Below are 14,362 nucleotides of genomic sequence, written 5' to 3'. Positions count from 1 at the left end.
GGACCCTCAGCACAGCCCAGGCATTGGTGTTCAGCATCTGATCCACCAAGATACTTCTGGTGGTGCTGAACACAATTTGATAGCCATCTCCCAACAACTCCACTTGCTTCTGGAAAAAGCATCTGCATTTTTAAGCACTGGCTGGACTGGCAGGAGGCCACACAGGCCAGCACCACAACTGCCATACTCAAAGGGTAAGGAAGCCCCTGGGAAGTTGAATATCAATGCTATGAAATGCTGTATTTGATCTACAGCATGAGGTTTCATACTGCTCATTTAAACCCATCCCAGTGACCATTAGCAGTTTCCCCAACAGCCACAGCTGAAGGAAGCTGCTCTTGGTGCTGTCCCTAACACATGTGGTTGCCCTTTGAGGATGCTTCAGTCTTACAACCAACAAACAAGGGGTGGAGAGGAACACAACCAAATCTGCTTGCTTAGATCCACTGCCAGGCTGGAAACAAAACTTCCAGCTGCTGGAATGTCCAAAACATGATCCCTTTGTACTCACTGCACACTCAGAATTACATCTCTCATGTAGTCTGTGGAGTTTCCTGAAATGTAACCTCCTTCCTTTGTTTTAACTGAGAATCCCTGGGGCATTTTAAGCCAATTTTAGTTAAAGCAAGAGCAAGAACACAAACCATGCTTCCACTCCAACAATATGCCAGGGAAGCTTCAGATTCAAGAAGCAAGGTGGGAAGGCCAACTCTCCATCACCAGTGGGTGAACAGCCCATGCGCTGCACTGTGCCGCTGCCGGGCAGGAGTGGGCAGAGCACATGGCCGTGCTCCCTGGGGTTTGTGTCCCTGCTGGGGCACACAGCCCAGCACACAGCACATGCTGGCAGCAGTGCTTTGCTCAGCCACAGTGTCTGGCTGAAGAGGGAAAGTCCAACAAGCTGGGCAGGCTCATTACCAAAATGAGTGGGCAATAACCATTACCACACCCCAGCAACTCTAACCCTGATACCTGCTCTCCCAGCTCAGTTCTTGGCAACAATGAACACCATCTCCCCACAGCACGGTGAAAGGCCAGGCCACGGGAACAGGCAGGTGTTTGGTGACAGCCTAGGCACAGAGCTGCCTGCAGGACCAGTGAGCCAGTGGGCAGACACTGTGCCACCGGACCTGCTGTGCTCGCCCCAGCTCACCAGCAGCTGCTTCCTCCAAGGAGCCTGGCTCCAGCAGCCCTGTTCCCAGCATCATGGGCTTGTCCTCTGCTGCTTCCTAGCCCTCAAAACTGCCCCTCTTTTCCCCCAAAGCAGGCCTGACTCCCAATGCAGGTGATGGACTCAGGGGTCAGATGGCACGAGGAGGCTCCAGCTATGGTGGGGCAGCTCAGAGCAGGGGACAGCCAGTGGCAGCCCTGGGGAGGCCATTGGTAGGATGGGGTTCCTAACCAGCCCAGAGAAAGGATCACAGATGAGCATTTATGGCCTGAGCACCCAATTCGGTCTCTTGTGTGAAGGCCATGAGCATGGCGGACACCAGCCAGAGGCTGGCAACAGCCCTTCCTCCCATGTCCGCAGCCTCTGACTAAGCAGCACAACACCAGCAGACAGGAATGGATGAACTGTGAGATTCAAGGGGAGATTAGGCTGCAGTTTAATACTTAGTTTCACATAAATACAGTATCACTCTGCAGCGGTGGCAGGGTGTTACCCTGTCACACAGGGAACGAGGGTGACTCAGGGTTGCATGGAACTCTGCAGAGACCTTTGGTCCCCCAGCCCAACGGAAGCACTCACTGCTACCACGTGAACAAAGAGACAAAGGTGGCCCAGGCACAGGGCAAGCCAGGATCAAGGAGTCACAGCTCCAACTATGCCCCTTCCCACCCCAAACACCTAAATGCAGAAATTATGCAGGACCTGTGCTTGTCCCCATCACTGCACCCACCAGGGATGGTCCCAGCCACCAGCATGTCACAGCCAGTTCCATGCAGAAGGGCTGGGGTGCTCCTGGACACCACCTCCTCCCCCCATCTCTCCTGCCCCTCCCAAGGGAGTAGCATTGAGCCAAACCTCAGGCAAGAAGGGGAGGAGGGATTTTTCTCTACCTCCACACCAAGGTGCTGAATTCCAGCTATGCCAACAGTAGCTGGTTACTTCAGAGCAAGGGACACCTTTCCACCTCTAGTCAGTTGTCAGTGTCTCTCTCATCCTGTGTTCAATTTTTGAAAAGTGAGGATGAATTTCTTACCAGCCGTGACAGCTAGAAGCCCCAGTGCCTCCTGTCTGCTCTGTGCCTACGAGGCCTGTGCTACAAGGCTCCTTCTGATGCTGAGATGCCACTCGAGATGATCCCAATTAAAGAAGTGAGGCTGTCACAATTTCAGCTGCACAAGTGAGATGAGAAAACTAATGGTGTCACTGATAGTCTGCAGGAACAAATTTACAAACCTAATCACCTCCCAGCATAGCCAGGCTGCCAGTGCCTGAAGGAGGGTGATAGGGGAGAAGAAAGCTTTTGGGACTCTTAAAGAATATTAATTCACACTAATAAGAATCAGATCTGTCCTTGCCTGTAATCAGCAGCAGAACTGAGATCCTGAATTGGAATATTAATGCAAGTGCTCCATGGGAGATAGAAACCTCTCAAAACCTCTCAAATTATGAGAATTAAACATTAGAAGAACAGCACAACAAACTGCAATGCAGTTTCTGTGTCAGGAGGAGTCTGCTGAAGGAGGAGGCTGAGAAATTCAGTGGAAGTATCACTGCCTACTCGTAGTGTCCAGGACCACAGGCCCCTGCTGACACGTTGATTTTTCCCTCCAGACACCCTCCCAAACCTGGATGTGATCCTTGTTTCTCCATGGGAATGCCCCCGAGCCCTCTCCCTCCCTCTCCCAGCCCAAACCTCTCATTGGACTTCAGTCTCAGCTGAAGTTTCCTGTTGCTCGTTATTAGCAAAAAGCAAAGCCTTTGAGCTTCATCATTCACTTTGCAAGCAAGGAGCAGAACAACCCAGGAATGTTTTGCATCTCCTCTCGCTCTGCCCTGCCAAAGCGAAGGTCCCACTTTTCTTCCCGCTCTGTCACACAATGGACCATCACCTCCATAAAGGGGAACGGGATTAATTCATCACAACCCAACAGCGATCCTTTGGTGCTCGACTATTGACGAAAAAAGAGAAGTCTGTCTTTTTAACCTTTGAAAGTAGATTGCCCCCAGTTAAAAGTAATGATTTACTTTTTTCTGTTATTACACCTAAAAAGCTGATCTGCCATAGCATTTTTTAGCAAAATGTCTTTGTAACAAGTATGTCAGTACTGTATCTTAATTTTTCTCTACACTTGGCAGACACACAGTAACAACTGCATAAGAAATTGCAGAGCATCAATGTCTGAGTGTGCCATCAAAACAACGAAACACATTGAGGAAGGACTCTATTTTTCCCTGTCACTTACATGACAAATCGCCTTAATTAGCTAGTTTGCTGGCAGAGAAAATGAACGAGTGAGAGATAAATTGGCTTTCTTTGTTATTCGTGTGTCTATTGTTTTCTTATAGATCAGGTTAATTTAATGTTAATGAAAGTGAGGATTAAAAGTCTCAATTACTGGAAGGTGAGGGGGACTGAAGGGTGCTCCATATGGAGTTCAGGTGCACAGGAGACCTGATGCTGCAGAAGGGCAGAGCCTGGTGGCGGGAGCCCTGGCCCACCCCTGCTGAAGGCGCTGCCTGTATGAATGTCACCGCGCGGTGTGACCGCGGGAACGGGGACAACGGCTTGGGGCTCCTCCGGGCGGCTTCAGGAAGGTCCGGGCAATAGGCACCCACATCCCCCGCGCTCTCTGCCGCTGCTGCGCGGGGGGGACACACTGCCGGGGATGGGGGTGACACCGCCGGGGCAGGCGGCTGCCAGGGGCGCGGGACCCGCGGGAGGAAAGATGCCGTGTGCGGGCAGCAGGCGGAGCTGGTGCATCGGGGGCTGGCAGTGCTGGTCCCCCCCGCCCCCGATGGGCGTCTGCACCTGGACCCTGCAGCCCCGCAGTCCCGGAACCCCAGTCAGCGCACTCAGCAGCTCTGCCGTGACAGCCGGGTTACTGGAAAACAAAAGGAAAAAAACAAACCAAGCAACCAACCAACCAATAACAACAAAACTACAAACAAACAGAAAATAAAATTAAAGGGGAAAAAAAAATATATACAGAGATCTGGCAAACTGAGAAGACCTAGAGGTGAGGGGACAGGGCACCCAGCCATACTCAAGCAATATAGCAGAGGGGCAATAGCAGAAAATTTACATTACTGCTACAGCTATGTGCAGATTACCAGAGGGGCCCACCAGCCAGAGGTTGCAGCTCCCTGTGCAGCTCATGGCGGCAGAGGCGCGACGCCCAGGCTGTGGGTGTGCTGGGCACAGGTGCCTGGAGCACATCATGGCGCATTTGGCAGCAGAGCTGGAGCTGCAACACCCTTCTTTGGCGAAGGGGACAGTATCTGGTTTGTGCCTCCATTACAAACACAGAATTTCTGATATGTGCATCATTTTTTCCTTCCACCAAGTGGCTGTGAAGCTTTCTCTCTCCTGGGCATCAGCACACAGCCCAGCACCAACAAGGATGAAGAATATCCTGCCTCAACCAAGAGAAAACTCCCACTACAGACCCAATAGTGTAAATCTAGAAAGCTCAGCTGTGTTCACTGGACTATCCCAGGATTTACCAGCACATTCACGAAAGCTGAATTTGTCCCAAAACTCAGGAAAGAAGAGCGCATTTATCAGTTCCTTCCCTGAAAGAATAAAGCTTGCCACCTTCTCCCTAATACAAGAGGCCAAGCCTGCGGCATCGCTGACTCCAGCGGCCCCGTGCCATGGCTGGGTTGCCGGGGTGCCCGCCTGTGCTGTGGCACTGTGCCAGGTGTGGGGAGCAGGGGGAGGCACACACACCTTCGTGCCTGCATCCTGGCAGTGAAGAGCACTCCCACTCCTCCCCAGCAATGCATCCCTCAGAAATACCACTCTACTCGCTTCAGAGGACACAAAAGACACCATTTCTGTAGTAAGGGTATAATACAAGGAAAGCAACAGCAGCTGCCTCTGCAGGTTGGGTTAAGGCGACTCCAGAGCGAGCTCTCCTGTTTTGCCCAGCTCCTGCTGCCAGCAGCTCCTGTCTTAGCATGCACCCTGCTCCGCTTTGTCAGCCTTTCCCTTTGGGCTGGGACTGTTCCCCATCATCCCTTCCCAAGCACAGCCACAGCAGCACCTCTGCTCCCTCCTGGGAATAAATCACCCACAACATGACTTGCAGGAGCCCTGGGGTCAGGATCACGCTGCCGGGTGTGACACCACCTGACAGACGTGAGCGTGCCTGCCGCTCTCGCAAACACATGCACCTCAAAAAATTGAAATCTTGTTTTTCGGGTTCCTACCCAAATGACCACCCTGACTGATGCCTATTGAGGTGCCTATCAGAGGAATCAGCAGCTCAGCATTCATAATGCCATCACTGATGCTCACAGAAAAGTCATTTCTACAGGAGTAAATAACTTATGTCACATTTTTACACATAAGCTATGGTAAAGAACCCTCATTTCCCTTCATTCAGGATGGCAATGCCATCGTAGCACTGAGTATAGCTTTTCAAAACTCCATCTTCAGCTTTCCATCAAGATCATTTTCCCCTGTGTGCTTTGCTGGGACCAGCACACGGGCTGAGAGCTGGGCTAGAGATGAGCCCCTGGCTCAGGTCTCTGCCAGCCTGGTCCACCCCACATGCCCCCATGTTCCCAGATAGTGCCGGGTGTGGCTGCTTTCCTGCGAGCTGTTCACATGTTGTGTCAGAGCTTCAGCAGACCCCTGTCAACTCGTGGTCTCTCCTACTAGCCCTCTTAAAAAACAAAAACAAAAAACCTGAAAGGAATTGTGTCGTATGTAAAGAAAAAAATATGCAGAGATATGAACAGTCTACAGAAAATTTAAAACTTGGCTTGCCACCACTGAAACCACCCAGGGAGAAACAGTGCCCTCTGACCCTACATCTGCCTGTGTAATACAGCTTTCATGCTAGGTGTGTCCTGCACTTAAAAATATGTGGATTTTATATATTCACCGTTACAAGTGTATTTTCAGGACAGTTTTCCATTGACTTGAATTCCTTGTCTCTGTGTTCTGTTGCAGGCAGGTGAACATCACATATAATTTCCTTATTTTTTTATTTTTGTTTCAAATGATACAGCATTTTCCCATGCTAGATACTGACTTCCTACCCTCTTAGGTAAAATAGTCACACTCAACTCACTTCTGCATGAGAGCAGAGAGAAGGCATTTTCTCCAGCAATGAAAAGCACCAGCTAAGTTTCTAGCATGCTCAGTAAGATTAAATAATCACCCTCATAGATGTAAAATATTGCAGTATATTTTATTAAAAAATCAACAGTTTTACAGAGCTTATGAAAATGTGGCATCAGGGTTTGCAAGTGTCCAGTGAAGCATCCTGCACAGCTTCCTGCAGGTCTAGGTCCCTGAATCAGACAGTATGTGAGTGTCACAGGGCAACAGCAGCTGAGAGGACATGGAGGCACAGAGCAGGGACAATCCTACTGCCATCTGCAGCTCTTCGAACCAGCCTTCAAACTTTCCCAAAACGCTGGGCCTTCCCGCAGCCCCAGCTGACACCCAGTCGGGGCTCATTCTCTGCACACCCTGGCAGCACAGTGCGGGGTTCGGACCTGCCCAGTACCATGGCTGCAGCACGGGGTGTGCTCAGCGGGCACATGTACACCTGCTGAACACCCAGAAAAATGCAGAACTGCCCCTACAGAAAGGCTCTGCTGCTGCCCATCACCCTCTGCCTCTCCATGAGCTGCACCAACCCACCGCCTGTCACCTGAGTTACAGGCTGAGAAGAGGCAAAGAGAGGGCACTCTCCAAACAAATTCATACTGTTGTGTAAAGCAGAGTCCAGATATACTTAAGGAGAGAATACTTCTTTGTTTCTGCTGCTTGGAAGGTAAGTATGGTCAAATTTGGCTTTTCTTTTAATAATTTCATTCTTCTGTCATGCCCTTCCCATCTCTTTCCCTTCAAGATTTAATTACTCCTACTTGAGAAAAGAAAACGGCTGATCAAGATGGGAGGTCTTTCAGCAGCTGTTGCTGAAACGTTAATTCATTTCTGATATCCTTTTTACTCTCCAGCATTCAGCAGTTCATCCAAGACACTTATCTTCTCTTGTCTTCCGTTAATTAAAACCCAGTTAGGATTGCCTGCTGATAACTGCACACTGGTTTAACAAAGCTTGGACTGTTGCTGGGTTTATTTTGCTAAGTGTTGTATGAATAGACAACAGCAGGTCTTACTAGAGCATAAACACAGCTCAAAGTATTCTCTGCAAATGTTTGCTTTTGCATGTGCTGTGCTAATTTGGGGAAAAGGTCTCTCTAGAAATTATTTTCTTCAAAAATATTTTGAAAGAACGTTCTTATGTTTCACATTTTGCATTAAATTGACAACATTGATAGCTCTATAATACTAACAACAGGGGAAACAAGAAAGAACAGAGTAAATTCAGCACTGCCACCATGACTGTGCCACTACCTTATGTCAATACATCCAGCGAGGGATGGGTGAGCCCCAGGGCTGGGGCATCCTGCTACTTGGGCACCTTCTAACCCCATCTGAACACGTCACTGGCTGTTAACTTTAACACCTTACAACAGCTCTAAGAGTCATATGGCTTATTGCTATTCATTGCGTAAGAAACTTCTAATCTGTTCTGCATTTTTTAAAAAATAAACCTTTCTGGAAATATAGTGGTATTTTTTCTGCTTTGCCTTCAGCCTCCTTAGCATCACTGCATGGAAAGTTAAGTGTTGGTGGCCACAGCACAAAGAGGTACAATATACACAAAAGCACCTTGGTGTCTTTTGGAAATGATGAGTCCATCTGGCACACTTTCTTTCCAGTCATATAAAGAACTCCTCCTCGTTCTCCTCTGCTCTGCCTGCAGGGCTGGGCTGTGGTGTTTGCAAGGGGAAGCCTGGAGCTCTTTGTCCTGCTCCTTCAGTGCTTTTGGCTGCAGCGAAGGGCAGCTGTGTCCTGCTGGCCCCGTCCCTGGGCACTGGCGGCTGGAGGAGGCAGCTCCACAGCTCCCAGGGGAAGCGGTCCAGAGGGCAGCGGCCGCTCGCAGAGTTCACCACGGTGAGCCCGGTGTCAACGTTGGTCTCCAGTGCCTGCTGACGGACCCGGCTCTCCTGGAAAGAAGCCTGCAGCTTGCTGCTCGCCCGCCTGTGGAGGGAGGTGACATCCCACCACGACCGGGCTGCTGGAGCACGGTGAGAAGAGCAGAAGTGCCTGTGGAGGTCACTGCTGGCTTGCTCAGGAGTAAGAGCTTTGCTTTGGTCACATTTTGTTTTACCCTTCGTGGGTCTGACCACCTGGCTTCTCCACCCAGGATTACTTTGCTTTACAAGAAGAGGGGCTGGGACAGAGTCCTGCAGGAGAAGCCCAATATTTCTTTCACGGGCCTTAGAACTGCCTTGAACCTGTTGAAGAAAATCATTAACATATCATTAACATAGCCTGACCAAGTGATGATGCTCTCACCAGTCTCACTGTGCTGAAATCACCTGCAGCATGAGTCAGTTAGAGCCCCACTGGAGAACAGCAGAAGGGTCACACAAGCCTGAGTGATGGCAGATGAAACTTCATGTAGACAAAGTGATGCACATGGAGAAACACGACCCCGGCTTCACATGCAAAATGAAGGTTATAAGTTGACCATAACCCAAAGTCTCATTTCTATGACAGACAGTGCCATGTTAGCTTCAGTTCAGGGCTTGACAGCAGTCTAGAAAGCAAATGAAATCTTAAGAATTATTCCAAACCAAATGGAGGACATTGTTGTTCATGGTGCAGCTGTGGTCCCAAAGCTGGACCATGGTGCCTGTCCCTTACCTGCAGGACACAGTATCATGAAGCTGCGAATGCTCTGAAATGAACAAGGATAATTGCAATTATAGTAAGGGAACAATCACATATGCTGGAAGTTTTAAGCCTGGGGAAAAAACAATTTGGGAGTGAAAGGATAAAAGGCTAGAACACCTTGAGCCACCTGGAGAAACAGACAGGTATTGTCCATTCCCTGCCATTTGCAATGCAAAAGGCAGAGCCATCATGTGAAGGCAGCTGGAGCCAGTGTCAGTTAAAGGAATGTGGCAGCAGACTTGGGGGTGTCCCTGCCCAAGTATGTTGTGGATACATAAAGTTCCCATGGATTCAAGTGGAGACCAGATAAACACTTGGAGAGTCACTGGGAGTTACCACAGCTGCCTTCAGAAGATCCTCGAGTTTAAAACAGGCAGCTCAGGAGTGTATTGGTGAGGTGTAACACATACACTTATCCTCTTGCTGCTCCTGCCAAGGCAGTCACTCATCTATGGCTAGCTGAGGGCAGACAGCTGTGGCTAAAACCCAGTCCAGACAAAAAGCCTGAATCACCACACAGTACCTATCAAGTTCTTCGGGATGTTCCTGATGTCAGCATGCACATGCTGTGGTGCTTGTGGGCAGCTCTCAGAGGGCTCTCAGGACTAGTGCGCACACATGACAGATTTGCTACAGGTCATCTAAACACAGCACACACAAATAGCTGTGCCCATCCCAAAACCTTCTTGGAGACATCAGATCTACCACACTTCCTTCACATCTGCAAATCCTGACCAGCTGTTTTTGGAAAGAAACACATTGAGGAAGCTCTGAATCAAATGGCATTCCTTAGATGGCTGGGCAACACACGGACCAACACTAATCCAGGGAGGAGGTACTCATCAGACCAGCAAGGCCAACGGAATCAGGACCTGCAAGCATGTCCCACTCGTTCCCATGGAGCATGTGCCCCTGGGGACACCAGCCCAGGGCAAGGTACCCACCTCACTAACCCTCTGCAAGGCTGGAGATGGTTTTCATGGTTTTATTTATTAAACTGCACATGGAAGTGGTCCTGCTCTCCTACTTAAGACTCCTACTTGAGTCTTAAGGCTAAACTTATATAATTGGAACAACAGGGATCTCCTGTCAGCACTCAGAGAAAGGACAGGGAATAGACCAGTAATCAGTGAGTAACTTCAGGAAAAAAAAAAAAAAAAGAAAGAAAGGAGAGGATGTGGTTTATTTACTTCTTCACCAACTTAGGTGGCTTGGTTTATCTCCTCCCCAATATAACCAAGAAAAGAATTCTTGTAGGCTCAGGGGAGAATGACAGTTCTATGTGGGTGGCAGTCCATGAGCAAACCCTTGGATCTGGTTTGCAATAAGGCAGAAAGTGAAGAGAGAAAAAAAAAATCGTTTCAGGGTACTTGGAATAAATGTTTAAAGTATAAACCAAAGCGCTACAGAATAAAGCACGTGGGGCACAGACACAGGTACACATCCCCAGGTTCAAGTGGACTCCAGCTTCCTATGGCAGGAGCAGAGTGCAGCACAGACACGCCCCCAAAGCAGCTTCTGAATTTACTGCCAGTGAATTCGTGTACATCTGTCAGATCTTGTATGCACAGCAGGAAGAACCACAGAGTAATTTAGGAAGGGACCTCTGGAGGTCACCTGGCCTGGTCCCTTGCTTAAGGCAGGACCAACTTCAAAGCTACATGAAGATGCTCAGGGCCTCGGCCAGTCCAAGTGGGTGGCAAAGCAGTTTATCAAGTGATACTGAATGAGAAGCACACAAAAGCTGCCCTGAGGATTAGTGTTCAGAGCAGCATAACAATGGGCCATACAGAATAATTAACTTGATTTATAACAAATGAGCTCTGGAAGGGAAAACAAAAAAACATAGGATGGACAAACACTGAAATACCCAAATTACAAGAAAAAAGTAATCAGAGGTGGAAAGAGTTGTTACAATGGAAAGAAAGCACACAGGGCTAAGCCATCCTGCTCAGATGTATAATTCCCACTATGTATCATCTCAGCACAGTCTTTTTTGTAATTTTTAAATTTGTATTCATACAACCCCTGGACTGCACAGTTACAGAAAAGGCAGAGATTTCCTATGACATTCCTTTAGCACTTTTACCTAACTGCCCCTCACTCAAGAGCTCACGAAATCTATGGCAATGTTGTATCAACGCTATACTTACGATACATCTGGTTTTGGATGCTACAAACCTGTGTTCAAGAACATTTATAACATAATGGCTTATCAGATAAAGAATAGGTTGCTATGATCATTTGATTCAGGTATGGAAGGGAAGATGTTAAACAAGCCTGCTCAAGAAAGCATTAATACTTTCCATTTCAGGCAAGCAGTAATTAAATTAATTTAACAATATAAAAACATCCCAAGGATCTGCGTTTATATTTATCAACAGCATCACAGGACTGGCAGGTACCAATTATTGCATTCACAAATTCAAAAGAAAACATGAACAAGCAAATTACCACTTTGAACCAGTCCTGCTTTCCTCAGGAGAAAAAAACAACCAAACCAAACAACCAAACCAAACAACCAAACCAAACAACCAAACCACCAACAACATACCTGAAGCAGAATTATATTTCCTTCGTAGTCTTGCGTTTGCCACCTGGTGTCACTGATTGGAACACATGGATTAGGCAGGAGAGGCACCAGCTGCCCCATTTCTTGCACCTTGAACTGCAAGGCTGACGACTCCTTCAGCTCAGCAGCCACCCCGATGGGCAGCTGCTTCAGGCACAGCTGCATGGCCATATTTTGGGTTTCGTACAGCACGAAGACACAGAAGTTACTTTTCTGCATGGTTGCTTCTTTCTGTAGGATCGTCTCGTAGAGCCTCACTGCATCCTCATAGTTATCAAAACTGCAGTAGAGAGTGACCCGCAGGATTTCGGGGCCACAGTGCACCCGTCGGATGCCCCACACAGGCATCTGGTCGTCCAGGCTGTAAAAGTCCTGGTGAGCTGGGACACTGGGGTGGCTTTGCCCATTAGCAATCTGGGCACACTGGTAGCACCATGGCGGACGCTGGAATTGCTCGTGGACCTGGAAAATCCGTTCTTCTCCCAAGGACTCGTGCAGAAAAAGGAGAACAGATATTCCAGGAAAGCCACAGCTTCTCTTACGATACCTCTCGTAGTATTTCAGTGGAGTAACTCGCTCAGACACCAGGAAAAGGCGAACATCCGGGCAGATCCACTCCAAAAGCCGATCCAGAGTTTGCTGCAGAAGCAATGAGTGTCCCGAATTGGCAAGAAGATGCACAGTCATCAGAGAGTCTCCTCTGTCATCCATTGCAAAGATTCCTGATAAAAAGTAAAAATAGACAAATTGGTGCCTTCCCTGTCCTTCTACTACTGAAGCCTCAGTAACACCAAGGGCTGTACTCCAGGACTGCAGCAGAACAAAGGGTGACAAGGCATTGCGTGACAGGTCCCAGGGCACTCACATCTCAGCTGAGCTCAGGTGAAACCTCATTTTTCAACTACAATACTTGAAGTCTGTCCACTGTGTCCATGCCTCCCACATGTCCAGAAACACCTCTGTGTCCTGCTGCTCCTGCCCTTCACTGCACAGGGCAGGGGAGATGGAGAGCACAGAAACACAGACGCGATAACTCTCTGTGATGAGATGATGGTGTCGGTGCACTTGCCTGTCAGCGGTGGAAATGAACACCGCGGATCCAGCTGAGCCCCACGGTGTGCATCTCGGTGTGATCGCTGCCTTTTGTGAATGTGATGTGGCACTCGTGCTTGAAAAATCTCAGCATATTTTCTTGTAGTCAGCAGGCTGGGCTTTAGCTCATTTAAAAAGCTTGTGATCTTTGCAAGTCACACCCTTCTGGGGCATACAGATAAGCTGGTCTTTAAAAACGAGGAAGGAAAACAGACTAACAAAAGAAAAAACCCAAACACATGTGAACACAACAGATAAGGGCAGATATGAATCAGCCTCAGGAAAGAGGGGCTTTGGGAAAAAAGCTCAACTCCTATTACAGTTATGCACTACACTACACAGGTAGCTCCCTGACTTGCTGGCAACGAGGCCCTGGGTTATTACACACAGCACAGAAAGGCTGGGTACCAGGCTTTCCCTTTCAATGCCCTGTTAGCCTCTTTTTCCTCTATCTTTCTGTTTGTTTGTTTTTAAATGCTGAGATGCCCATGTAATAAGCACCCTTAAATGCTCCAGTTTTTTTTTCCCTGCTCCTTGACTTTACATATGTATACTTAATTTAGCTTATTATGTAGACTACAATAGGAATGCCGAAAATACACCTCTTTCCAGGCCTCTTCTAGCATGTAGACAATAAATCACACTGTCCCTTTGTCTCCTTATTTTGCCAACCCAGGAGCAATACATACAAGTCAATTTAACCCCCATTTTCTGTACAGAACTGTCACTACTGCTGCCAGTATTTAAATCAACACTGGGGCCTCTGATGATGTATCCAGCTCTAATTCAGAGCAGCACATCTCTCTCTGCTGACATGCCAATTTCCCTCTCAAACAGCCAAGCACACAAAGGAGTGGTTCACCATGCAGAAATCCCAGCATTAATAAGAATCTGTTATTCAAAACTCCAAAATAATTTTTTTTCAATATAACTCTAGCTTTATATTCAATTGAACAAAATCTCCAAGGTCTAGAGGTACAAGTAGCAGTGCCTTGATTTCCTTTATGCAGAAGATCAATCTCATTTGCAGAAATACACATTCATGCTTTAAAACTGCACTGACACCAATATACAATAAAAATTACAAAGCTGACTAGAAAATTACGAAAAATAAATTTCCGCTGACAAAGGCAAACCCACCCACACCACTTCCAAGCAAGCAACAACTGTTGGGACAGAGACAAAAAAGTCCAGCATTTGGACAATTGCAGGAAGAGAGTGAAGAGAGGAGGGCAAGTGCTCAAAACACTAAAATGCTCTAGATGAGCTCTGAACAAAACAATCTTACTAAAATATGGAAAAGGAAATGGTTCTTCATCTCTTTGTGACAGGGTAGTGGCAAGCACTCATCTGCCTTCCTGCATGTGAGGAAAAGGGGAATTTGGGCGGCACAGGATAACGCCAAACGTAAGGAAGTTCGTGGTGGCTTGGTTTGTAGCTGGAAGCATGAGCTGCACTTTAGGGTCCCTGTTGTGGCAAGAGGCAATGCTGCTGGCATGGCAGAGGTGCTGGCACAGCCATGGTCCTGGGACAGCACACCCCTGCGGTACCGCCCCAGGGTCAGGGAAAGGAGCAGAGACCGGTGAGAGTCAAAGCGGGTACATATGAGTGAACACAAACACGGAGCAGGGGAAAAGCATCCTCACCCTGCGCACACAGCAGTGGGACCGTGGGCTGGTGGGCAGGGGCTGAGCAGGCAGCTGGGTGAAAACAGCAGCCTGAAACAACAGTATTACTAGGGAAGGAATAGGGAGGGAAA

At 48.2% G+C, this 14,362-nt stretch overlaps 1 protein-coding gene across 2 annotated transcripts; it reads right to left on the bottom strand.

Annotated features, from left to right (window-relative positions):
- Positions 1 to 6,353: 6,353 nt before the first annotated feature.
- On the bottom strand, positions 6,354 to 12,860 carry FAM124B (family with sequence similarity 124 member B). 2 transcript variants are annotated; one of them, XM_065074077.1, is made up of 3 exons: positions 12,377 to 12,860; positions 11,494 to 12,233; positions 6,354 to 8,497 (listed from the first exon to the last, which is right to left on the bottom strand). In XM_065074077.1, exons 2-3 carry the CDS (start codon positions 12,220 to 12,222, stop codon positions 7,919 to 7,921), a joined length of 1,308 nt encoding a protein of 435 aa, XP_064930149.1. In that variant the 5' UTR covers positions 12,223 to 12,233; positions 12,377 to 12,860; the 3' UTR covers positions 6,354 to 7,918. The 2 variants fall into 2 exon arrangements, with proteins under 2 accessions (XP_064930149.1, XP_021136021.2); XM_021280346.2 differs by having other exon boundaries at positions 12,581 to 12,860.
- Positions 12,861 to 14,362: the final 1,502 nt, after the last annotated feature.

Source organism: Columba livia, chromosome 9 (genome assembly GCF_036013475.1).
Source record: "Columba livia isolate bColLiv1 breed racing homer chromosome 9, bColLiv1.pat.W.v2, whole genome shotgun sequence".
Classification (NCBI taxonomy): domain Eukaryota; kingdom Metazoa; phylum Chordata; class Aves; order Columbiformes; family Columbidae; genus Columba; species Columba livia.
The sequence above is the reverse complement of the archived record's forward strand: the minus strand, read 5'-3'. Positions and strand labels throughout refer to the sequence as shown.

Bases quoted from the DNA above. Each gene is read 5' to 3' on its own strand.
- FAM124B (XM_065074077.1), bottom strand. From the start codon at position 12,222: ATGGATGACAGAGGAGACTCTCTGATGACTGTGCATCTTCTTGCCAAT. The intron at 8,498-11,493 runs GTATGTTGTTGG...TTTCTTCAACAG, and splicing joins GAAATATAATTCTGCTTCAG to GTTCAAGGCAGTTCTAAGGC.